Source organism: Sinocyclocheilus grahami, unplaced genomic scaffold (assembly GCF_001515645.1).
Source record: "Sinocyclocheilus grahami isolate Dianchi unplaced genomic scaffold, SAMN03320097.WGS_v1.1 scaffold655.1, whole genome shotgun sequence".
NCBI classification, from domain to species: domain Eukaryota; kingdom Metazoa; phylum Chordata; class Actinopteri; order Cypriniformes; family Cyprinidae; genus Sinocyclocheilus; species Sinocyclocheilus grahami.
Genome location: NW_015505834.1, coordinates 1049553 through 1075101, shown reverse-complemented (window position 1 = coordinate 1075101; position 25549 = coordinate 1049553). Strand labels below are relative to the sequence as shown.

The following is a 25549-nucleotide window of genomic DNA, read 5'->3' as shown; positions in this document are numbered from 1 at the left end:
TGCAGGGAGGGTGGGACATTCGCTTTCAGTGCTATCAGGCTAAAGTTAGCATTTTCCAAGATCTCCTACTGCACCTTTAACTGATGGACTGGAGTGGTGTGGATTATTGTGGTGGCTTTATCAGCTGTTTGAACTCCTAAATAATGTGCTGCTTGTTGACAGGTGGCAGTGTGAAAATCAAACCAGGTGTCAAATCCAAATCTGGACTTGACACTGCACAATCAGACCGTCTGCCTGCCCTGGGCTCTGCTGATGGCAGTGAGTCGTGTGAGGCGGAGCGCTGCAGCGGTCACGGGACGTGTGTGAGTGTGGAGGGTGAGCCGGTGTGTGAGTGTGAGGAGGGATACAGCGGGGATCTGTGTCAGAACGCCGCCTCCAGCAGCACTGCGCTCGCGCTCACACTCACCTTTCTCTTCGGAGGTGCTCTGATGGCCACTGTCGTCCTCAAGAGGAGGTTATCATTTCTTAATTATAATAGATGTTGATTTTATTAAGCGCATACTTGTATATCATACTACCCCCCCCCCCCTTGATTATATTTGCAGAAGGGCACAAGTAGCGAGGGAAGAGGCCACTGAAAAAGAAACGCTTGTGACTGACGTGGAAGAGCGCACAACCTACTCTCAAAACTTTGCTAATGAGTTGTACGATCCTGAAGAGGTACGATGAGGTTTCTATACTAGTTACATGTATGTATATATTTATTTATATGTATGACATTCTTTTAGAGAACAAAAGGAGATGTTTTAAAGAATGTTTACACCGCTGTTTTGCATACAGTACAATAACAGTAAATGGTATGGGATTCTTTTTATGTTGTTTTTTTCCTGATAAATAGACTATGATCCACAAATAAATGAGATTTACAAAAATTAAACCTTCACAAATAAATAGGGTAAGATTTGCGAGTTAAATGTGTAAATATTTATTTTTAAATCTAATGAGATTTTTTGGAAGTTAACATTTTTTTTTGGATCTCATTCTATTTGTTTTTGCAAATAAAATGCATACAATATTTGTAAACGTAAACATTTGAGTCATCTTAATTGTGAATGCATTTTTTGTGAATCTTTTTACTTTTATAAAAGCCTAATAATATCTTTATCCAGAAATGTGGAACATTTATTTTATTTTTTCCCGTACAAATATTTTGTGCATTTTTACCCTGTACTTTCATTGTATGGAAAAGAGCAGCTTGGATATTCTGCTAAACCTCTCCTTTTGTATCCCACATAGGAAAAATGGTCATAGAGCTTGGGAATGATGAAAAATCATTATTTGTAAAGTAGAATTCAGAATTTAATCTTATGACTCTTTTTCTCTTTCCTGTAGGCTCCGATTACTCCAGCCATTACCACCCCTGTTGTCAGCTAATGCTTTTTTTTGGTCTAATAAAAAAAATTATTATATTGCAAGAAATATGGTGTGGTTAACTTTTTTTTTTTTTTTCTTCTTCAATAAAAATAATTAAACTACCATTTCATGTTATTTTTTAACATTGCAAAGTCCAATGTCCAGAAAAGAGCTTGTTGCATATAAACTTGCCACAGATGTCGAAACAGCAGGTACTTGAGATAATTCTCAAGAAATATTTACACAGTATTTCACAAAGGACACTGCAGGATTAATGCCAGAACAGAAACCTAATGGGATTGTGAAACCAAAGAGAGTGTAGTTTTTATTGGAAGTCTCAAAGCAATTATAATTAATTATAGCCTGAAACTACATGTACTTTTATATGCAAGAAGCAGATCTGCAGTCCTGTGTCCTATTTATTTATTTTTTTGTCTATCACACATTTACAAATGTAGTTTTACAGTCTTTCTCATTTTATAGTTGTATGTTTCCTATAACTGTTAAGTTCAAAGCTTCGAGGTCTTTATTGCTTGGTCATTTGAGTTGCTTCTTTAAATAACCTGCTGCTCCTCCTTGGGCTTCAGTCTCCTCCTGTGCACAACACACAGTCTTGTTTGGTTATGCAAACCCAGGCCTACTTTCAATACTTTCTCTTTTCTCCAACCCATCCCCCCCATTTGAAACATGAACCAGTACCTGAACAAGAGGAAGAGGCTCGCTTGTGTGAATCAGTCTTTGTGCCATCAGAGTTTGTGGAACAAAATTCAAATGTGATACATTTGGGTTAAACCCCTCATTTGCGTCTACAGATATCCAAAGGATCCCAGCGTAAAGAACAAGTGTATAGTTTATTTTGAATGGCATCCCTGATGGTGTCAGCGGATTGATTGGAGCATTTTGTTTTGTAAACGAGGCACCGTGTCATAGAGTGGATTAAGTGGTACTAGATCTGACTACCTAAAGTTAATGATTTCATAATGCTTTGTCTGGAAATGGCCGTTTTGTTTTTGATCATGTTGTCAAAATGCTCACATGCAGTAGCGAGGGGGCATACATACTGGTCCCCATGCAATGATGTTAGCCAATCATACCTGTGGCTGATTACTGACAAGCCTTAAAGGACATGCCCCTTAAAGCAGGTAGTTTTAGAGAGAGGGTCAGAATGAGGGTTGAAAATATTTGTTTTTCAGTGAGGTAGATATGTGGGGGCGTGTTAGAACGAGCCGTTTTAGGGGGGCGTGGCAGAGTCTTAACTTTTATAAAGAATATCTCTTTGGTTTTGAGACTTTAGTCTTTGCAACTTCAGGGATCTTATCTATGCACAATCAGCTTGTAACACTCCAAAGAGAAAGTAAAACTTGAAATCGCATCATACGACCCCTTTAACATTATAAGTAAACCTCAAGGAACATATTAAAATAGAAATATCCATGTCATGACCCCTTTAAAAATAATAATAAAAATAAGATGGAAATTATTACATTTACAACTGCATAAAGCGGAGAAGAATCCAATATAAAGTAAAACAAATGCGTTTCTATCCAAATAATCTTAAATCCAAAAGGATCTTGCAACTTGAGCAAAGGTGAGGACTTTGGATTCTGTGAGTGAGCAAAAAAGATCCCCTTTTACTTCAACCGAGGCTAAATGAATGTGTGAATCGGTTCTACGGAATGAACCGTTCACGAATCGGACGTTACTTGACACTTGCTGAGATTAACCTTTATATAGGCACATTTTATATTAGCTACTCCTGTCGCTGACAAACTTTGACTGAATGATTCATGAGCGAACGAGTCGGTGAGCCAGTCTCAGTCCTAAGATCATGAGAGGATAACAACTTAATTATTGCAGTCTCTTAATTGTATTTAACTATAAAACATACCTGCATTAAAATACAAATGTACGTAATTTTTGCCCACCCTAGCCTACTCACGTGGCTTTATTAGGCGTTGCTGGCGTTGAACGAGGGAGAACAGGACGCTCGCGGAAGTGTGTGGTGGTTTACCGGGCGTCACGGCACCAGTGTGCCACATCCTACACTGATTTAAATGCCCTCAAACTGTTACTCCGGTGCTATCTTCATCTGGCCCTTATTTGTCCTGTAAGCTGAGAGTTCACTCCTCCTTGGCCATGTGTTACCTGGCAGGAGTTTGGTTTCACTGAGTGTTGTGGTGAATGGGTGGGTCTCTTTTCTGTCTCAATGCATTCATCTGTTCTAAAGCCATCTCTGTCACCATCTTTTCCTCGTTTGAACACAGGTAAACCCCTACAGTTTTGCATTCCAGTCATAGTTCTGAATGTATGTTTGTCAGTTTTCACATGGGAAATGGTGAGTAGCCTAGATTGAAACGTGTACTCCATTTCGGTCGTTATTTTGCCTTCGGGAGGCATTCGTCTGAGTATTTTAAGTGTGCACCTGAAGTCTGTAAGCTGGCATCAAATGCACAGGCTGCCTGCACGCTTTCATTCTGTTTTGTTGGGGCTTGTGTGTTTCAGATGTCTTCATCGTGTGTTAGTTTGTACCGTACATTCATTTGCTTGGAGAACTTGCTTTAAAATAATGCATATGCATTTGCCTGTGTTAAGTGATAACGCTTATGTTCATTTAATATTTCTAAAGAATTAGTTTGTATTTTAGATTTTTTTTTCTTGAAACCATGTGTCATTTGGTAAACTGTGTTGTCCATTGAAAACATATGGCTATGTTTAGGGTCCATCACATGCAAATGTGTGAATGTGACATACATATGAGAAAAGTGACATTTTTATGCTGAAAACTGTAGTAAGATTTGTAGAATTTATTTACATCTAAAATTGTGTAAACGATATACTCTATGCACATACATACAGTACATACACTCTAAAAAAATGCTGGGTTAAATACAACCCAGTGCTGGGTAAAATAGGGACAAACCCAGCAATTGGGTTGTTTTGACCCAGCGGTTGGGTTAAATGTTTAAATGTTTAACACAACCTTCTGGGTAGTAACCCAACCGCTGGGTCAAAACAACCCAATTGCTGGGTTTGTCCCTATTTTACCCAGCACTGGGTTGTATTTAACCCAGCATTTTTTTTGAGTGTACTTTTAGGATCAGAAAGATTAGTTTCAAAATAAATATTTGAAATTCAAATATAAAAATATTTGTCAAATAATTGCTTATTTTGAATTTACATTTATTTTAAAATATCTATTGTATTTTTATATTTATAATAATTATATATTTTATAACTTTCTATCATGTTTATTTAAATATGTTAATGGTTTGTTTGCTTATTTATTATATATGTTATTGTTTATTTCATATAAATATTTATTTCAAAAGATAAATATTTGTATTCTGCAAGGATGCATTAAATTGATCAAAGACATTTATAATATTTCAGAATATCGCATTTTAAAATATATTAAAAGTTATTTTAAACTGTAACAGTAATTCACAATATTTCTGTTTTTATTCTGTATTATCAGATGTCTTTTGGAAACATTAAAAAACCTATAAGTGATAGTAAATCATTGATGTCTATTAATTCAGCTTATGCATTAACCCTAAACTGAGGAAAGTTGTCACCGCACCACTTTTTTTTTTTTTAAGGCATATTTCTACAGACTTACAATATTTCTGTTTTCTTCTAATTACATTAGAAAACAGAGATCCTGAAAACCAACTATACGTAATTGCCTAGAGCCCAGATTTTGTGAAAGTGGCACATCTTACCCCACTCTCCACAACCTTGTTGTCTCTGCCTGATTTGCTCAGAGTCTCTGTTCTTCAAACAGCATTTGTTTATGTAGTTTGCATGTGTTTTCTTGTTATACTTCAGAGCTTCAGCATGTCTGTTTCTGCCAGTGATGATGGTGGTGTGTCTCGCCATCTGATTGCATGTGCCGATATAATATGCAAATATGGTAGATGTGTGCTGGTGGACGGGAAGCCCACCTGTGAGTGTAAGCTGGGCTACATTGGAGACACCTGTAACGAAACAATCAATGATGCTCTGTCTGTGCCGCTCACCCTCGGCGTCCTGGCTTTCATCATTGGCTTTATCATCCTGCTCTTTGGGATGGCTTTTTTCCAGCAAAGGCAAAAGGCGAAGAAGAGGTGAGACTGAGATCTTTTTTTTGTTTTATCATTTAAATCAGGATTACATAAAAAATGCAGTTCATGCATACAGTGGAATGAATACACTTAGTTTTTAATTTGGTCAATGTGAATAAATTAAAGAAAACGCATAAACAATAAAAGTATCATGATGAGGAGTATATCATCTAGATAGATATCATATAGACAGTTTTTTTTTCTTCATCAGATTTGGAGAAATGTAGCATTAAATGACTTGCTCACCAGTTTATCATCTGCAGTGAATGGGTGCCGTCAGAATGAGAGTCCAAACAGCTGATGAAAACATCACGATAATCCACACCACTCCAGTCCATCAATGAATGCCTTGTGAAGTAAAAAGCTGAGAGTTTGTAAGAAACAAATCCATCATCAAAGCATTTTTAACTTCAAACCATTGCTTCTGGCTTCCTCCAGTGATAAAAAGTACTTTTATCTGAATCAGGTGAGAAATATGCACAGATGAACAAAAACAGCTCTAAACAAATATGTTGGTGGATTTTGAGAACAACAGGAGATTTCACGGGAGGAAGCGTTGTGGATTATAAACTCATATTTTGGCCAGAAGCGATGGTTTAAAGTTCAAATGTCTTAATTATGGATTTGTTTCATCCAAACATGCAGCTTTTCTTTTTACAGGCCATTAATTGATGGACTGGAGTGGTGTGGATTATTGTGATGATTTTATCAGCTGTTTGGACTCTCATTCTGACGGCACCCATTCACTGCAGAGCATCCATTGGTGAACAAGTGATGTAATGCTACATTTCTCCAAATCTGAAGAAGAAAGAACTGATTTTCAACAAATGTTCATTTTTGGGTGAACTACTCCTTTAAAGTGTGTGTACTCGCATGCATTCAAAGTGTAAGGAAAATAATTTATTCATTTTTACTTAAAGGTTACACCATGACAGATTTACAGTTTTTAAATTTGCGGTATAATTACGTGAAATGATATAACGTTTATTCCAAACTATAACTTAAAGGGATCATATGATGTGATTTCAATTTTTTCCTTTCTCTTTGGAGTGTTAGTTGTGAAAGCAAAACTACTTTGTTTGGTCTTCCAAAAGAGGACATGAATAGAAATCAGTGGTTAAGTTATGTTTACAACACTGTACCAGAACAGTTCAACCCAAATATTCAGATGTGTGCAGCACATTTTATGGAGGACTGTTTCCTGATCCTGGTAGAGTAGACTACAATGCCGGCTGTTCTGACTCACAGCCTGTAAGTACGTTTTTTATATTTAAAGGATTTGCCACTGACGATTCAAACGCGAGTTTTGAGCAGTGTAGAGTAGCGCTTGTTGTTTGTCATTTCTCCGATCACAAATGCAGACATGGTTTTATGTTTACACGGTGCGATGCAATGCAACGCGTAAAAAGACAGTATAAGTCATTATTATCCGTAATTATGTCCCCACTGGATGCAACGAATGCCTCGTTTGTAATGGGTTTTAATGTTTTTGTCTCGTCGCTCCGGCCGGACACGGCATCACAGTATGGTAAGGGGCGTAACATTTCCGTCACACGCTTGAGGTATTCGGCCAATCACAACACACTGGATAGCTGGCCAATCAGAGCACACCTCGCTTTTCAGACCGATGAGCTTTGTAAAAATCTACGTGTTTCAGAAAGGCGGGGCATAGAGGAGAAACAATGTACAGTATGTGGAAAATAAAAAAAAGTGTTTGTTTTTTTACCTTAAACCGCATAAACACATTTCATTACACCAAATACACAAAATAATGTTCTTTATAGCAGCATCATATGATCCCTTTAATGAAACTAGCATGAACACAAAAAGTTCATTTCTAAGAATTTGGCACGTTTATTAAACTCTCTTTTTAAAAGATTTACCGTACACACTTTTGTGTCATTGCATGTCAGACTTTTGTGTTTTTAAAGAAACTAATAGCATGATTTCAGTGTTGCGTGATTTGCAGTGATGGAAAAAGTCTGTAAACCAGATGTATCATTTTGTCAACAGAAAAAAGGCAGCTGAAGAAGCCCTGTTAAGAAATGGAGCACATCTTTAACATGTTTTAATGCAGCGTGCCATAAAATAGGTTTGTCGCTCTACATCACAATGACTCAAATGAACTCTATTATGATCACAATATGGTAACTAACTCATTTCTCTCTCTCTTTGTTTCCTACTTCAAACAGTACCATCAACACATGAACATAAACTTTCCACCATGACACTTAAATGTGCATGAATAGCCTAGATATATTCATCTCATGTTATACTGGTGTGCATATGTAGGTATTGAATATTGACTGAATGCACTCAGCATTATCTGAAAACTTTTGTATATGAAATACGTGAAGTCCGCAGCACATTTGAATGATTCTAGAGCATGACTTGGGTTGGTGTACCTGCAGGAGAGATACATGCAAATCACGTTAAACATGCATTGACTGGTTCCTGAAACATGCCAGGTATTTCAGAGCTGTTTTTCCGCTGTTATATTTAGCTCAGTCCTGACTGGTGAGTTTGAATAACTGAAAGCTGACTAGTTTCATGGACTGATAAGCCACAGACAAGTATCTTTTCCAAGCATTTATGGAAAACAGTCATGCCATTTTTTTTATGGGTTTTGGTTGTGTTTACGTTTACTTGTGGAGTTTCACAACAACTCTGCATTCAACCTTTTTTTATTTAGTTTAGTAGAGGTCTCATTCAACTGTCTGTACAGTATTTTTGAATAAAGATATTTGTTTTTGTCATTTCAGACTGAATATCTGATTCAGTGCATTTCAACAATATTTGCTATATTTTGGCGATATGTTTCCACATGAAAAGGACTTTTCATCTGACATTTCCTAATTAAGGCATCTTTATCCATGTAAATTAATTAATTTCACATTAGTTTGCTATATACTTTTGTTTTAATGCCCCTAGTTTCTGTTATCAATATGTTATATAATATTTGCAATAATAAACATCAAGTTCATGTTGAAATATTCCATTATAAATGGAAGACAAGGTAAGTGCATTTTTGTACTATATATATATATATATACATACACACACACACATATATATACACACACACACACATATATATATATACATACATATATATATTGTTATAATGTCTGCAAGTTATTCTTAAAAGATAAAAGTGTTTCCTTGTATTTATTTCATCAGGTCTTTTGATTAGGGACTGTTTATTGTAAAACAGTAGTTATCAATGCACATTTACAACAGTGTTTGCTTTTAATAAATAGTACTTTAATACAAAAAAAATCACAAATAAAATGAAGAACCATTACAGATGGCGGATTGCTGTTTAGAAACCACACAAACCTTGACCCCAATGGGGAATTACAGTAAAATAAAGTCATTATAATCTTATTTACCCCCTTTATCTGGATGCATGGTGTAAGACCATTTAACCTCATGTGCACTGCTGCACTTCTGAGTATCTGTTTTATAGTTAATGATTAACTTGATTAATGTATTGTTCTAATACATTTTCTCTTTTGCTGTGTAACAGGAAAGTTTGTTTTGTACTTCCAGACTGAAGGTATACGCTGTCATACAAGAAGCAGCTGATCATTTATTATGCAATGGCAGAAAGTATTTATTTGTGATATTAATGTATAGCCACAGGTTTAAATGTAAAAACAAAATAACACAAAAACTAGGTGTTTAATACAACAAACTTGATTTTGTGGAGCAATATACTTCATGTCTATCACTACATTGTTCACATGACTCATGGATCAGCTGACAATTCAAGCATGACCCACATGCTGCAGAGCATGCAATGGAGTTAAAACTGACACAACCAGTATTACTAGTTACACTGCATCACAGACATCTTTTGACTAGCTTTAGGTTGTTTTTCCACAGCAAAAGAAAATATTGCACAATTCATTGTTCAAATGAGCTTGTTTTTATAAAATCTTGCAGTATCATACTGATAGCTTATATCTTCCATTAAGATGCATGGGTTGATTTTAGTCTATTTACAACTCTAAAAACCTTCATGTTGCTTAGCTTAAAAGTGCAACTGCAAGTACAATCAGTAACTGTTGTAAACATGTAAAATACTTTTAGAAGTAAGAAAGTGTATGGTCACCTACACTCTTAAAAATAAAGTTTTTTTTTTTTTTTGTGCAGTGGTTCCATAGAAGAACCTTTTTGGGAACCTTTCAGTGAAAACAAAACATTTTATTCTAAAGTACCCTAAAAATCTAAATATAAAGAACTGTTGTGCAATCGAAAGGATGTTAACAGTTCTAAATGGAACCATCAGTGACTATAAAGAACTTTAATTTAGTGCAGTTGTTCAAACATCTCTCAGGTCTTTAACAGTTGTTACATCTCACAAAATATTCACAGTATGTACTGACTAAGTTAGCAATTTCACAGATCAGCATCGTAAGGTCTTCCGGTGTAGGATGTGTTGACGGATCCTCTGTCTCGGGGTTTGGCTCTTGGGAAGTCCAGGTCGTCGTCCAGTGACTTCTGCGAGTACGGCACGCTGCTTTCAGTGTTCCTGCTGAAGCTTCTCTGTACGTTGACCCTCGGCAGAGGCGTCGGTCTGTCCATTGCCGGCCGTTGTGTCGTGTAGGATCGAGACTTTTCTCCACGGTTGCGTCCACCGCAGCAGGAGCAAATCCCGAGGAACATCACAAAACCCCCAAGGACCTCCATGATGCCTCCGATGTAGCCCAAAATGATGCAGTAGCCAACACGAATGTCATCCGTTTTGGTTGGATCTCTTTTGACGGAGGTGGAATTGATGCTGGTGAGGATATGAGTGTACCACGCAATGGGAATGATGGTCAGGGCCCCAGAGCAGAAGATAAGGAGGCCACCCAAAGAAGCCAGTATCCATCTGGGTCTGTCCTTCCAGCATCTGACTCCAGATGTTGCCACCGCAAGGCCGATCACTGTCACGATCAACGACGCGACCATCATTCCTTTCGCGATCGGAATGATCTGGCTGTTAAAATAAATTTGGTCGTTGCTTTGCTGGCTGCACTGTTGGGATCTAGACGTTGTGGAGGTTCTGCAGATGTCCCAGATTCCCTGTTCCACCACCAGATCGGTAGGCTCGTTTGCCAGGCTGTGGATGGTGCGCCAGTTGGGCGCGACCGTGCTGGTCAGGTCCAGGATCCATCCGCAGGGGGCCAGGACCATGCCGAATATCAGGATCCCCGGAGTCCGCATGGCTAAGGGTTGAGCTGCTGTCCGCTTCTGGAGCGAGTCGAATGTGTCTGGTGCTTAAGAAGAAACATACTGAAACTTGGAGGAGGTGGTTCCGTATGATTAGCATCTGAAGGGCGTGGTGTTGAATGTTTGGTTCAAACACAGACAAAACTGGTTTTCGATGCATGCCATGTTTCAGCTGAACCTGGAACACCAGTATGCAGGGCTAGGGGATAAATAGAAGAGACTGGGGCAAGTTGTCTCAAAGAAAAGTTGGAGAAACAATGAGGTTTCAGGTCAAAAGTTCATCTTAATAAACTTTTGTTTAATAGCAAGTTGTCTATGTTGGTTTCAATCACCTAGTCCAAAATTGTCTTAAAATAAAATGTTTCACACACATATGCCTTTTCATTTCATTTATACAGTTCATTCATTTAGTTGATAATTGGGCCAAATAATGTTACAATATACACTCTAAAAAATGCTGGGTTAAATATAACCCAGTGCTGGGTAAAATAGGGACAAACCCAGCAATTGGGTTGTTTTGACCCAGCGGTTGTGTTAAATGTTTAACACAACCTTCTGGGTAGTTACTAGGTCAAAACAACCCAATTGCTGGGTTTGTCCCTATTTTACCCAGCACTGGGTTTTATTTAACCCAGCATTTTTTAGAGTGTACATTTTTGCGGTTTCATTTTTTTCATGTTTTTGGTTTGTTCGATTGTTTCGCAACTGCTTTACAGTTTACATTATGCTGAAAGCCAACACATGGTCAGTAGTTATAGATGTTATAATAATAATAAATTATATCATGCTGATAAGTTACTATATTACTTATTGTACATTCAAATATTATAGAATATAGGTTCAAAAAATGTCAAGTATAATGTAAAATCGCAATCAGTAAAAAGAGGATAACATTTATTATTGGAATGCATAAAATTGTACTCAAAATGAACAGTTTGTAAACGTATTTTTTATTATATTAATGCAGGTAAACATATGAGGATATTGTTCATCTATCACAATCATAAACATACAGAAAAATAAACAGCCTTCGATCATTTGCCCTAAATTTGATGGGTGGTCGTCACTTACGACATTACCGTTCACAAAAACTTCCACAGAGATATTCTGCATATCATTCTGTCTATCGTAAACACCAGTGACAGACATTTCTGCAAACATTCAAAGCCTATTCTGTGAGCGGCGGTTGTGCAAAGATTAGCTTCCTTCAGAAGAATGTATTTGCTTTTTGTACTTGGTATAACTGTACAAACTCGAGAGGTTCCTGATAAGATACATATTTACACATTACTAGGCTACACTCTTAAAAATAAAGGTGCTTCAAAAGGTTCTTCAAGCGATGCCATAGAAGAACCATTTTCGGTTCCACAAAGAAGCATTCAGTCAAAGGTTCTTTAAAGAACCATCTCCTTCTTACCTTTTTATAATCTGAAGAACCTTTTTTCGCCACAAAGAACCTTTAGTGAAACAGATGTTCAGACTTCAGATGTTAAAGGTTATTTATGGAACCATTTAGACAAAAAGGTTCTTCTATGGCATCGTGAAGCACCTTTATTTTTAAGAGTGTACTACAAAAAGACATCGAAGGTAGGCCTACTGCCACTGCAATGATGAGGGCCTCACAATATAAAGTGCAATGTACAAAACCAAACTAGTGCTCTTCAATAGAACTTCAAAACCTTACCAGGTACAATATTTATGATGGTATCCATCGTTTCCGCTAAAATACTATAGCTGACATGACCGATAACATCCATGATAATACAGGTGGTAAAACAATAGGTCACATGATGAATTACAGTTCATCAAAATAGCCTTTCAGTGAACCACGGCTAATAAAAACATACAGACAGTAGGCCTACACACACACACTAAAATAATGTTTAACATGAACTAAATATCCTAACGTAACTTAAAACACGTGACTTGCAATAAAAATATGTGTAAACGACTATATAAAATTTAGGCCACATCCTTTTACGGTTTTCACTGTAAATTTTACAGTGACTCTATCACTTCATTGTAAAATATAAGGCACTTACATGGTAAATTTCAATGTTAAGGTTAGTCTACCTGAAAAAAATTAAATCTTGCAAACTTAAAAATCTAGTTAGTTGCTCAAAACCCAATTTATGAAAACTTTAATATACTAAGTAAACTTATTTTCTGAAGCAACAAGTCTTTCCAAGTTAACAAATTAAGATTTACAGTGTACAAAATACATATTTTCCTAAATATTTTACATTGACCTCTTAACTCTTTTGAATATGGGTGTGAAAGTGCACTATCCAAACTTATAATTTATGAACGAATGCATTTTTAATATGGCTTTCCTTGGTAAAGCCATGTCAGATTTTAAAATGGTTTTCACATGATGAATTTTGAGGTTTTACGCTTTCAGTTGACATCTAATTTATGATGATGATAAGAAAAAATAAATACTTTTTTGTGACAAAGGTCAGAACTCCTGTCATGATGTAGATTTTTGAGGAGCACTCTTGTCATAAATTAATCTATTACCGTCCCTACATCATTTGTAACAAAAAACTGGTAAAATATCTATTTCGGAGACTTTTCCAACGATATAGGCTATAGTTTGTCATGATTAGGATTGAATTGTAATATAGTGAAGTAAACTTAGGCTTCCTCTGAGGGGACAGGGGACAGTTAAGAGGTTAAACATGTAATAGGGATAACCACTAAACAGAACGGCCATTAAAAAGAAATCTGATTTCATCTGATCGATAATCGCGATTTTTACGCGGTAAGCGACGGTTATCATGGTGATTTTCGTAAGGTTTCTTGCGTCCAGTTTGTTCACAAGATCAAAAGTTAGTTCTTTCACAAATCTGTGTCGTAAGGTCGTGCTTCATAAGCAGTGCTAGTCGCTGGTCTGCTGTCCGGTTGTCTCTTGGCCCGTGCGAAGTCCACCTCGCGTTGTTTGGAGTAATACGGGCCGCTGCTGCCGCTGCTGACGCTGGGCACCGTGTCTCTGCGCGGCGGAGAGGGATCGCGCTTCTGACCGCTGCAGCGCCGGCACAAGCCGATGGACATCACCAGCCCACCGAGGACCTCCATGATCCCGCCGATGAAGCCCAGCACCAGGCAGTATCCCACACGAACATCGGTGGATGCGGAGAAGATGGAGGTCATGGTGTGAGTGTACCACGCCACTGGGATGATGGTGAGGACCCCTGAGATGAAGATGAGGAGACCTCCGACCCCAGCGACCGTCCAGAGCGGTTTCTCAGTCCAGCATCGCACTCCAGCTGATGCCACGCCGATGGCAATGACATTGAGAATGAGCGACGACAGCATCAGACCTCTGGCGATCTGGATGACCTGGGCGCTGAAGTACTGCGTGTCCTGCTGGTTGCACAGAATATCCCGGGACGATGTGAACGTCCTGCAGATGTCCCATAATCCTTGCTGGAGGACCACGTCGCTGGGTTCCCCCGGGATGTTGTTGATCGTGCGCCAGGCTGGTGCCACGGTGCTGGTCAGCTCCAGGATCCAGCCGCAAGGCGCGAGCACCATCCCAAAAATAAAAATCCCTGGAGTTCGCATGATGATGGATTCGGGTCACAAAAATAGCCTTGCTGGCAATGAATGGATTTGTTTCCGGTTGTTTAAAAAGTAGCTGGGCGGCAGAAACTTCTCGTGGGAGGATCCCGTAAAATCTGGCTATTGTTGAACGTCACGTGACTGTCTGCGCTTGTCAACATCAAACCCGCTCCAGGTTTCGACAACCTGTCCTAGGCGCACCTGTGGAGCCCCGCCCACTGAGGGTTACATCACGCGCGGCTCGAAAGATTCGGGAGAGACTCTGGTGCTGATGGTGATCATTTGTTCATAAAGTGCTATTTGAAAGTTTAATTGGAATATGCATTCAATTTCATTTGATATAGCCTACTGTTTTTTTTTCTTCTACTCAACTTTTTAAAATAAACAAGACCCAATATATTTTTGTGTATGGAGGGCCAAATTACTCAAAATTAAATCATTAAATAAATGCCGAAATATATAAATAAATCGTTAAATACATAATTAAATAAATAAATATCCATTCATTCTTTCAATCATTTGTTTATTTATTTGTTTGTTTGTTTAAATAATTCATTATTTTATTTTATTTTCAGGGTTACGTGCTGAAAACCGTAATCCTGAAAATGAAATGTGAAGGAAATAAATGAATGATTTATTTATAATGCATTTATGTATTGAATTATTTAAATATGTATTTAATTATGTATTTAACAATTTATTTACATATTTCGACATTTATTTAATTTTGAGTAATTTGGCCCTCCATATTTTTGTGATTTTTTTTCCTTTTATTGTTGATTTCACTTTCTCATTTATGTCATTTATTTTAACACATAGAACCTTTATAGTTGTAATTATTATAATATGTTATTGTTTTGAACATTTTGTACATTTTTAAGAATAAAAAGGAAATGAAAAGGAAAATGGAAAAAATAATATATAGATATTACATTAGTTAAGTTTAAACAACATATTGAAATAACTGTGGTTGGGTTCTTTGGGTTATTTTTAATCTCTTTTGTCTTTTTTAAAATCCCTTTTCTTTTAGTCTTCTGAAATTCTGTTATCTAAAAAGTTTAGTGATATGACTCATAATTTATTTAAATCATTGTCTCATTATCAATTAGTTAAACTTGATGTAGCATAAAAATCAAAGTAGCAAATAAAACTATTATTAAAAGATTATTGCTGAATGTTTATACAAGAAAATACTATTTCAGTCTTTATCACATTTCATTCAATGTGTTAATTAATAATTAGTGCTGTCAAACCATGTGTGTGTAACCATGTGTGTGTGTATTTATATAAACATTGTAAATATACACAGTACGCACACATATATTATGTAAACAAAACCTTTTATTTTGGATGTGATTAATCGCGATTAATCGGTTGACAGCACTATTAATAATTAATTATATAAAAACTATATAGACATATTTAAGGGGGGGGACAAAAACACAGCAAGCTCAAACTAATTCCAAATATTAATAAAAAATTATTAGAGTAATGATAGGCTACTAAAATAAGACTGCTCTAGAATGCTTTAAGTGTAGCATTCTGAATGTTCTGGCACGTTGTCATTTTCTGTACAGGTTATTGCATCATTTTGGAGACGGAAATGCGCACTCGAAACCACGAAAGCATGTTTGAAATGACATCCTGACATACAGTAACAGTCACTCTGAAACTACAGCCGTTCCCTGAACACGCCTCTAAAGCATGAAAGAAGGTACTGCTTTCCGTTTAGACTGTTCTATTATTCCTTCCTGTTTCACCACAGTTAACGACTTATCTGTTGACAGAATAGCCTAAATGCACTTCTTTCCCTGCCCAAAATACTGGCTTAAACCAGTCTAAGTTGGTTTGTTGTTCCTGGCTTGTCTAAGATAGTTTATCTGGTTACCCAGCCTAGCCAACCGGCGCTAAACTGATTAAGCTGAAGGCCAAGAGCAGAGGAAAGACCAGCAAACCACCTCATGCTAACAGCAGCAGCAACAACAAGAACAACAACAGCAGCAGCAACAACAAGAACAACAGCAGCAGCAGCAGCAACAACAAGAACAAAAACAGCAGCAGCAGCAACAACCACAAAACCAGTAACAACCAAACCCCCAGATTCTGTTGACCAAGAAAAGAAGGATCCAGAGGCCCTGAGCTCAGGTATGAGTGCATTCTCTCTCTTTTTTAAAACTGTGTGTAAATATTTCATTTTATTTAAAAGAATATTATATTTTTATACAGTGTGTTTTATGCAACTGTTGGCCTGTTTATATATAGGTTAAATAAGCATAACCTTTTGATTGTTATTTGACCTTCTGCTCCAGATCTCAAGTAGGTCAAGGTGTATGTATTTTATTTCCTAATGAGGCTTTATATATTGTTGCCTACACTGTAAAAAAAAATGTCCAATACAGTTTTTCACCGTATATAGTAGGGGAATTTACCGTTAACCTTTTAACAGGTTTTTACTGTAGCATTTTTACAGTCTTTTACCGTTAAATTCACGGTCATTTTTTACAGTGTATGTAGGGTCAGTTCTGGTAAATTTGGCCACTTTATACAACCTATTTTATTGAGGTTAACCACTTCAGTACTTTCCAAAGCATAGCTTTAGGGCTGCACGATAATGTCATGCGCATCTCGTCAGTAAAGCCGGTTCTGTGATTAGTAGTAAATCTCCAGCACCTGCTTTCAGATGGAGCGGCATTTAATACACAGAGCCGTAGATCACTGACAAGCTACGCAATCGTGTTCATAATCGAAGGCGATTCATCTGCAATTATGAACACGATATTGCGTAGCTTGTCAGTGATCTACGGCTCTGTGTAGTAAATGCCGCTCCATCTGAAAGCAGGTGCTGGAGATTTACTACTAATCACAGAACCGGCTTTACTGACGAGATGCGCATGACAATCGCATGCGGTTAATCGTGCAGCCCTACATAGCTTTAAGCTGAAATGTAACCATGCGTCCCTAAAATAGATTTAGGATGAAATGTCTAGCATGAAATTCATTAGCTGAAAATCGTAAAAGTACAACCCTGTTATTTGTTAAGCCTGTAATAAAACTGTATTGTCAGATGCAAAGTTCTTGGGTTTCGATCAAGGTCAGAGATGGGTTACAACAGGTTAGTGTTTTCAACAGCTGGATTTGTTATTTTGTACACATCCAAAGCACTGATTCCCAAACACTTTAGGAGTGTCTGAAGTTAATATTTAATACAGTAACTGAGTGATTGAACCATTAACAGTTCACTAGCCTTTTCCTGTAAAGGCTAAATTGTTCCTCACCTTTTTCATAAGCATCTATGATGTTTGCACTTTGTACTGCGTTGATGACTTATGTTCAATGGCAGCTAAGTGTCACTGTCTGGGATGTATTAGAATTTGAATGAGAACTTACTGGAAAAGCTGTGCCCGAAAGTGATAGTGCCATCTGGACATGTCTGAATGTCTTAGCACTGAATAACAAGTGTCATCTGCAAACAATATGTTAGAGCTTTTCTCAGAACTCATTTTTGCTTAGTTTAGTTAAATGGTGTTGCAGTGCCAGTGATTTTCAGTGGATGTGTGAAGTAATGTCTCCTCAAGTTCACACACACATGAGGAACCACAGGTGTAGAGAATCACATGGACATAATTCACTAGCACGTGGCAACCACAAAGTGGAACGATCATTTTGTCTTCATTTTGAACACTAGCCTATATCAGTTGTTTTATCATTTCAAATCCGACAGATTTCTTTTTGTGAGCTGTAATGTTTGTGTTATCTTTTCTTCAAAATTAATTACACCTTGTTTGATATTTTGTTAATGCTGTTGACATCTTTAAGCATGTCTTATACATTTCTGGGCCACTGTATGTGAAAAGAAAAGCTTTTTCACTCAGCTGCAGTTTGATTGGCCTTTTCAGTATACTGTATATATGATATTTTGTATTGCATACAAGCAAGTAATTTTACTAGTCATATACCTGAAATAGCTTTCATGACTGACTTCTGTATATGTCATGTATGATTCATCAAACTATATATTTTTCTTATTCCTTTCTAGGAAGTGTTGCTGCCATCGTAATTGTCTTTATTGCCATTGTACTAATTTTACTTGTTGGTGCGTACTACTTCAAAATGCGGTGAGTCAAGTTATTTGTAGTTTCCTTCCTTTTTCCCCCCTCCAAAGCATCTTACGGTGAATCTCACAAAGTTGATCATATAAATTACAAAGATAGTCTGTTTTAGGACTATTGCATTTTTTTTAAATTCTAAAAATGTATGACTTTAAAAGTAGTGCTGTCAAACGATTAATCGCGATTAATCGCATCCAAAATAAACGTTTTTGTTTACGTATAATATATGTGTGTATATTTGTTATGTATATATAAGTACACACACATACAGCATATATTTTGAAAATATTTACATGTATATATTTATATTCATATAATTTATATCATATATAAATATATTTAATATATAAACGTAACATATTTATCTTAAATATATACGTGAGTGAATTTATATATACATAATAAAGATACACAGTACGCATACATATATTATGTAAACAAAAACTTTTATTTTGGATGCGATTTATAGCGATTAATCATTTGACAGCACTAATTAAAATAGATCTTTGTCTTTAATTTTGGGGTAAAAATTATAATGAGTTTGTGACCCTTTAACGATAAATTAAATACTAGGGTATAAAAGAGAGAGTGTTCATTTTCGTGATTATTGCTAATTGTCAGTGGCCTTATTATTTGTTTTTTTGTTGCAGACGCTCTTCTTACAGACGTCTTTTGGATGATAGCGATCACAACTCTGTGGGGAATTTTCTTAACCCAGTGTTTGATGGCTAAATGGGGAAGCGTTGATGAAGAAACATTTTCTAAAGAAAACAACCTACACGTCTTTAGCAATGAATATGATAACATCAGATTCAGTATTTTGAACCCAAAATAAGATGCACTGACCAGAATCATCAAGAAGTTTTAGAGTGTAGGCAAGACTTCCTGTGAGTATTAGTATGAAGGCAGGTTGCAGGGCATTTTGGTCCCGTTCAAAGGAAATTTTAAGTGATGTCCTAGAAATTTCTTTTTTATTTGTTTGTGTAATGTATCACCTTGGGTATATTTTTCGACTTTTTCACGTTGCTTTTTCTGTTTGTCTTATGATCATTTTTTTAAGAGTAAATAAACCACATTACTAACATTAGCTGTATTTTTCTAAATCGAAGCCTCACATCTCAAACAGGCCACATGCTATCATTATTGGTCTCAAAGAGTGACCTTATCATATACCATAATTACAGCTCTGGCCTCAGCTGTGGCCTCCCACTATTCATCCAAAGACAGCCTCTTTTTTTTAAACACGAAGACCGTTTAACATTTCTGTAATCTCAACAATAACAGATTTTTCCCCCTTGTCATTGTAATGGCAGGGATCCACAAGCAGCATGCAATTAAGCATTTAAACCGTCAAGACTGTTATTAGAGACTTAAAAATAAGCCATCAAGCAAATGAAGGCACATTAACAAAACATCTGGTGTTCTGGCCTGTTTGAGATCGAGTTAAGTTAGTCGTGCTACAGCAGTTTACCACATCCAGAAATGTATTTTTGAATGTTTAAAACCACTTATGTAGCTTCCTCTCCTAGTTTTTTGTTACCTGTTTAACAGCAAACGCTGTTTCCTGTTTTTGCAAATGCTCTAGTTTCAAGAATGGTATAAACCACAGGAGCATTGTTTAAATCACTGGTCTAAAGCAGCAGCAACTAATTGTAAAACTGTCAATGTCAAATTATTGTATTAAAAATCGCTAATATATTATATCATATATGTTTTTTCTTATTTCATGAGTACTTTATTGGACAGAACATTTGTTTAAAAATCAAAGGAGTTCCTGTGCGTTATACTTTTTCCTGTGTGATTAATATTTCATGCCACTTTCCATGAAGATGTTTTAGACAAACTATATTTAGACGGTGTCCCAAATTTTTGTTTCAAAAATGGCAAAACTCATATGAATAAATGAGTGGAGAATAAAACAGCTCATGTAAAATGTATTTTGACCTTCTGAGGTCGACAGTTATCATTTTTTGAACATGATGCACCTGATCTCTCAGACCATTTGATTTTCATTTTGTCACCCAAAAATGAAAATTAGCTTAAAATGTACTCGCTCTCAGGCCATTTAAGATATAGATGAGCTTTTGTTCTTCATCAGATTTGGAGAAATTAAACTTGCTCACCAATGGATGCTCTGGAGTGAATGGGTGCCGTCAGAATGAGAGACCAAACAGCTGATAAAAACATCACAATATTCCACACCACTCCAGTCCATCAGTCTTTGTGATGTCTTTTTTTGTGGACTATTCCTTTTAATGATTCCCTATTTTGTTCTGAGAATTTCAAATGGCACATTTTATGCAAAGACTATGCAGTTTGTACCCTCTCAAATATATCTGTGACCTTGATTATCAGAAACCTGACCTCATTTTAATGGAGGACAAACAATTATTGTCTACTGAATTCAAATTCACATATTAAACATACAACATTCATATAACTAAATCTAAATCTCAAGAAATGAAGCTCAAATCTGACAGACCTATAAGCACTGTTTGTTCTTGACTGATTCTTATATGCATAAAATAGTGATTCCTGCAGATTAATAGAAGTGAAATTGAATACTTCCCATTTTCAGATCAATGATCTAGCATTTTTAACATTATAAGCTAAATCACATTTATACCTAATTTCTCCTCCATTTCACCAGTTTCATTATCTGATTATCTGTTGGTGCAAATCAACAGAGATGAGCAGACAGGTTGTGCTCATGCTGTTCTCATTCAGCTGCGCAGTGTTTTGTCATGAGTGCTGAGTGTTTTTAGTGTGCTCTTGTAATAGGCTGATAATGAGTGGGCCTGTCATTAACACACAGCTGAGAGCTAATTGCTGTCATGATCGAGCATCAAACTGTGCTAGCAAAGCCCCAGCATTCACTCCACTTCAACACTTCATAACCCTTAAATAACAGTTTATAAATAAATAAATACGTTTATTTTAGCTTTTATAATTCATCGTAATATCATTTAAAAATAAGGTTTAAATATTTGAAAATGTTTTTACCTATTTGACTTTTAAACATTTATTTTCACAATCACAGGCATCTAGAATATAACAGGTTTCTATCTCTATGGTCTGTACTGTGTCAACTGTATGTAATTTTCTGTATTTTTATTTTGGAGCCCCCTGCAGTTAGGTGAGTCGTAAATATGCCAATCTCGAAATTACAGTGGATAGCTGGACATAAACTTGCAATTCTGAGAAGAAAAGTCAGAATTGTGAGATAAAAAAGTCGCGATTGCCTTTCATCGATAGCTGTGCGTGTGCATTTGTTGCTGTTGTAAAGCAATCCTGTTTTCGCAGAATTTCGTACCCGCTCACCAAACTTACAAACTCCCAGAACAGCGTGGGAAAATCGGTGTATTATCAAAATGATTTTGAAACTTATATTTCAAGGTAAATAAAAAAAAACTTCTATAGCATTCCAAGTAACATTTATATATTTGAAATGTATATATTTTTTTACTTTGACACTTCAACTGGTTTTACTGTTTTAATGTCATGTTAGATCATTCATTCATGAACCATAAATTAACTTTGAACCAATCAATGCACACATCTAGCCTAATCTCCTCTATTTAGTTGCCACACTTATTTATTTTTTTGTTTGTCTCATGAATTAAACACACCGTTCAACGAGGTTGAAAAAGTTCTTAAAGTAAAGGATGAAATCCGGAGCCGGCCTCACCCAACAATGGTGTCGTTTTTAAGAATCAAGGACAGAGGTCGAGTGATGGCCAACGCGAGAAAGCTGAAGGGTTCGAATATTTTTTATAAACGAGGACTATCCTGAATCGGTTCGAAAGAGGAGAAAGGAACTGATTGCTAAAATGAAAGCTACATGAATTAAACACACCGTTCAACGAGGTTGAAAAAGTTCTTAAAGTAAAGGATGAAATCCGGAGCCGGCCTCACCCAACAATGGTGTCGTTTTTAAGAATCAAGGACAGAGGTCGAGTGATGGCCAACGCGAGAAAGCTGAAGGGTTCGAATATTTTTTATAAACGACTATCCTGAATCGGTTCGAAAGAGGAGAAAGGAACTGATTGCTAAAATGAAAGCTGCAAGAGAAAGAGGGGACATTGCTTTCTTAAGGTACGATAAACTCATTGTTCATAAAGGAGAACATGTGAGGATTTGACAAGGATCAAGGTGTGATGTGATATGTTGTATATTGTATATTGCCGTTTTATTTCTGTAAAAGTAAGGGATGATATTATGTGTAATGAAGTGGCGGTTCTATGGCTGCAAGTTAATTTACCTCATGTCAAGCCAATTTTAGTAGGATGTTGTTATTGGCCACCAGGTTCAAATCATAAATATTTAGAAGACATGGGTGAGATGCTGAATAAGGTATGTGAGCTGAATATAGAAGTTGTTTTTTAGGTGATCTTAATATTAATTGGTTAGTACATGAGTGCTTTTTAAAGAATCAATTGGTAAATATAATAAATGCATGTGGATTGAAACAGATGGTTAGACAACCAACAAGAATAAGCATAAATAATAAGGGCAAGTCCACATCATCTTGTATAGATCATATTTATTTGAGCAATGAAGATTTTTATATGACAGCAATATCAGTCCAAGTAGGTTGTAGTGATCACAATATAGTTGTGATTGCAAGGAAAAACAAAATTTCCAAAGCTAAGCAAAGAATTGTGTATAAAAGGTCATAGGATGTTTTCCCAGGAAGCTTTCTTGAGGGATATTGGTAATATAAAGTGGTCAGAGATTTATGATGTAGAAGAACCAAAAGATTGCACTTGAATTATTTATTAGAAAATTTCAGCCAGTTACTGATATTCATGCACCTGTTAAGAAATTAATTATAAAGGATTGTAGAGCATCCTGGATTGAAAGCAAATTAAAGGATTATATGGCTCAGAGAGACGAGGCGATGAGAACAGCAAAAAAATAAAAACTGGTAGTCCAACGATATTGTAAATTGAGAAATTATGTCAGGTCTTAATAAAAATAAAAATAAACAGTATTATACAATACAGTTAGGTAGTAAGAAGAAAGATGCGAAGAAGCTTTGGAAGGTATTAAATAATATAATGGGAAGACAGAAGTCTCCACAACCTACTTCAATTGACTGTGAAGGCATTTATATGACAAAACCTGAAGAAATTGCTAATTATTTGAATGATTTTTTTAGCAGTAATATACAGAATTTGAGGAAAGAAATATCATATGTGACAGAAAATACTTATACAATTTTTAATATAAAGAACTATATGAGAGATAAGAATCTGATCAAATACAAGATTATGTATCACATAATACTCTGATATCAAATTATCAGCATGCTTTTAGAAAAGGACACTCCACATGTACAGATTTAACACAAATGACAGATGATTGGTATAAAAAAGGATATGTGGAGCAGTCTTGTTAGATTTTACAGCTGCATTTGACTTCATTGATTATAAGCTTCTTTTGGAAAAATTGGAGAGTTATAAATTTAGACCATCAGTAATTGCTTGGATGGAAAGTTATTTGCATAATAGATCACAGAGAGGAATGTTTTTTACTGAAGTTATTCGGATAGAAGGGAATTGAATGTGGAGTTCCACAAGGGAGCTGTTTAGGACCACCTTTTTTATTCCATTTTTACAAATGATTTATATCTGGTATTAAGAAGTGCTAAATTAACAATATATGTAGACAATACAACAGTTTATGCATCTGCACAAACGTCGGTTGAATTGACGGCTGTTTTGAATGAGGAGTTGGAGAGTATAGAAAAGTAGATTTTAGAAAACAAGTTGATACTAAATAAATCTAAAACAAAGAGTATAGTATTTGGGTCTAATTATTCTCTACGGTCCAAACTGGAGCTGAAATTTTATATAAATAAAACACTTATTCAGCAAGTTAAGGAAGCAAACTATTGGGTATCACCCTGGATAATAAATTGTCATGGTCAAAACATTTTGAGAACACAGTGAAGAGAATGGGAAGGGTGGTAGCTGTAGTAAGGAGATGTAGACAATATTTTACGTTTGATATAATGTAAATAATATTGGCACTTTCTTCTTCTCACAGCTTGTCAGATAATATGGGCCAATGCTACAAAAAAGAATTTGAGGAAACTCCAGTTGGTACAAAATAAGGCAGCAAGATTAATCCTCCAGTGTCTGTATGGTACAAATATTAATAGTATGCAGTTTGATCTTAAATGGCTAAGAGTGGAAGATAGGATGATTGCTGCAGTACTGTTATAAACATGGAAGGTTTTACATTTTAAAACTCCATTGGATGAGTATAATCAATTACAATATAACGTTCAGTCACATGAATATGCTACTAGACGAGCAACAGAGAGTAAATTTATTCTCCCTAATGCTAAAGCAAATTTTCTTAAACGTACAGTAACATGCAGGGCAATGAAATCATGGAATCTTTTACCATTGTCATTAATTAGGATAACACGAAAAATTGATTTTAAAAGGCAGAAAGGCACACCTTTGTATTCTGTACTTATAGGAGGTTGAGGTATAGAAATTAATTGAATGAGCCATATGTTTTATATATAGTAGGTGTTATAGATTTTATAAAGGGTGGAAGAAATGTTTATAGAGATGCTTTGGAATGTGGAGAATGTATTTAACTTTTTATTTTCTTCCTTTTTCTTTATTTTTTTAATGTATGTAATATTGTATGAATGTTAAGTGTCATGTGGACCACAAGAAGACTAGCAATGCTTTAGAACATAGCTAATGGGGATCCAAATAAATAAACAAATATTAACCACATGACCCAAGGCTGTCTATAAGTATACCTGAATATATGTTGATGTTAACAATTTAAACAGCATCTGTTTTATTTGTGTTTACCTGGAGATATTGATATTTGTAAAAACAGTAGTGGCCCCAATACCGAGCCCTGGGGAACACAAAATTATTAATGAAGACACTTGATATTGTACTATAGCTACCGCAAATTTTTGGTTTGACAGAAAACAGAGGCAGTGCCACTCCAGTTATTCTGATGCATTGCTTCTATCTGTCAATTATAAATGAGTAATAAACTGTGTCAAAAACCATCAGATCAAATGGGCTAACATTAAGGTGAAGCACACATCTCAACATAATCAGTGACCAGTTGTCACAAATCAAGCCGGAGACAACAGGTAAGTGAATGAAAGGCAGGTTTATTAACAGGTATTGCAGAGGCAGATCGTCTGGAGCAATG

The 25549-nt window shown here is 36.1% G+C and overlaps 4 protein-coding genes and 1 long non-coding RNA gene across 8 annotated transcripts in view; 3 read left to right on the top strand and 2 right to left on the bottom strand.

Annotated features, from left to right (window-relative positions):
- The window catches only part of LOC107558672 (low-density lipoprotein receptor-related protein 1B-like), a 33496-nt gene extending 32077 nt beyond the window's left edge, over positions 1–1419 (top strand). Inside the window, exons 44-46 of the mRNA XM_016242329.1 lie at positions 163–454; positions 546–660; positions 1333–1419. Coding sequence (XP_016097815.1) covers positions 163–454; positions 546–660; positions 1333–1374 — 449 coding nt within the window. The 3' untranslated portion in view covers positions 1375–1419. The remainder of the gene's footprint in view (positions 1–162; positions 455–545; positions 661–1332) is intronic.
- Positions 1420–3144: 1725 nt separating this feature from the next.
- Positions 3145–8175, top strand: LOC107558680 (meprin A subunit beta-like). 4 transcript variants are annotated; one of them, XM_016242336.1, is made up of 5 exons: positions 3145–3538; positions 3618–3688; positions 5182–5459; positions 7470–7548; positions 7649–8175. In XM_016242336.1, exons 1-4 carry the CDS (start codon positions 3535–3537, stop codon positions 7516–7518), a joined length of 402 nt encoding a protein of 133 aa, XP_016097822.1. In that variant the 5' UTR covers positions 3145–3534; the 3' UTR covers positions 7519–7548; positions 7649–8175. The 4 variants fall into 4 exon arrangements, 1 of the variants encoding a protein (XP_016097822.1); XR_001605516.1 differs by lacking the exon at positions 3618–3688 and having other exon boundaries at positions 3152–3460; XR_001605515.1 differs by lacking the exon at positions 3618–3688 and having other exon boundaries at positions 3152–3538.
- Positions 8176–9644: 1469 nt separating this feature from the next.
- On the bottom strand, positions 9645–17671 carry cldn23.1 (claudin 23.1). Its single transcript, XM_016242372.1, has 2 exons — positions 17628–17671; positions 9645–10875 (listed from the first exon to the last, which is right to left on the bottom strand). Exon 2 carries the CDS (start codon positions 10668–10670, stop codon positions 9861–9863), a length of 810 nt encoding a protein of 269 aa, XP_016097858.1. The 5' UTR covers positions 10671–10875; positions 17628–17671; the 3' UTR covers positions 9645–9860.
- On the bottom strand, positions 12956–14304 carry LOC107558708 (claudin-23-like). Its single transcript, XM_016242373.1, has one exon. The coding sequence runs from the start codon at positions 14241–14243 to the stop codon at positions 13518–13520; it is 726 nt and encodes a 241-aa protein (XP_016097859.1). The 5' UTR covers positions 14244–14304; the 3' UTR covers positions 12956–13517.
- Positions 16272–20049, top strand: LOC107558709 (uncharacterized). Its single transcript, XR_001605518.1, has 3 exons — positions 16272–16385; positions 18277–18355; positions 19000–20049. It is a non-coding gene; the product is annotated as an uncharacterized lncRNA (long non-coding RNA).
- Positions 20050–25549: the final 5500 nt, after the last annotated feature.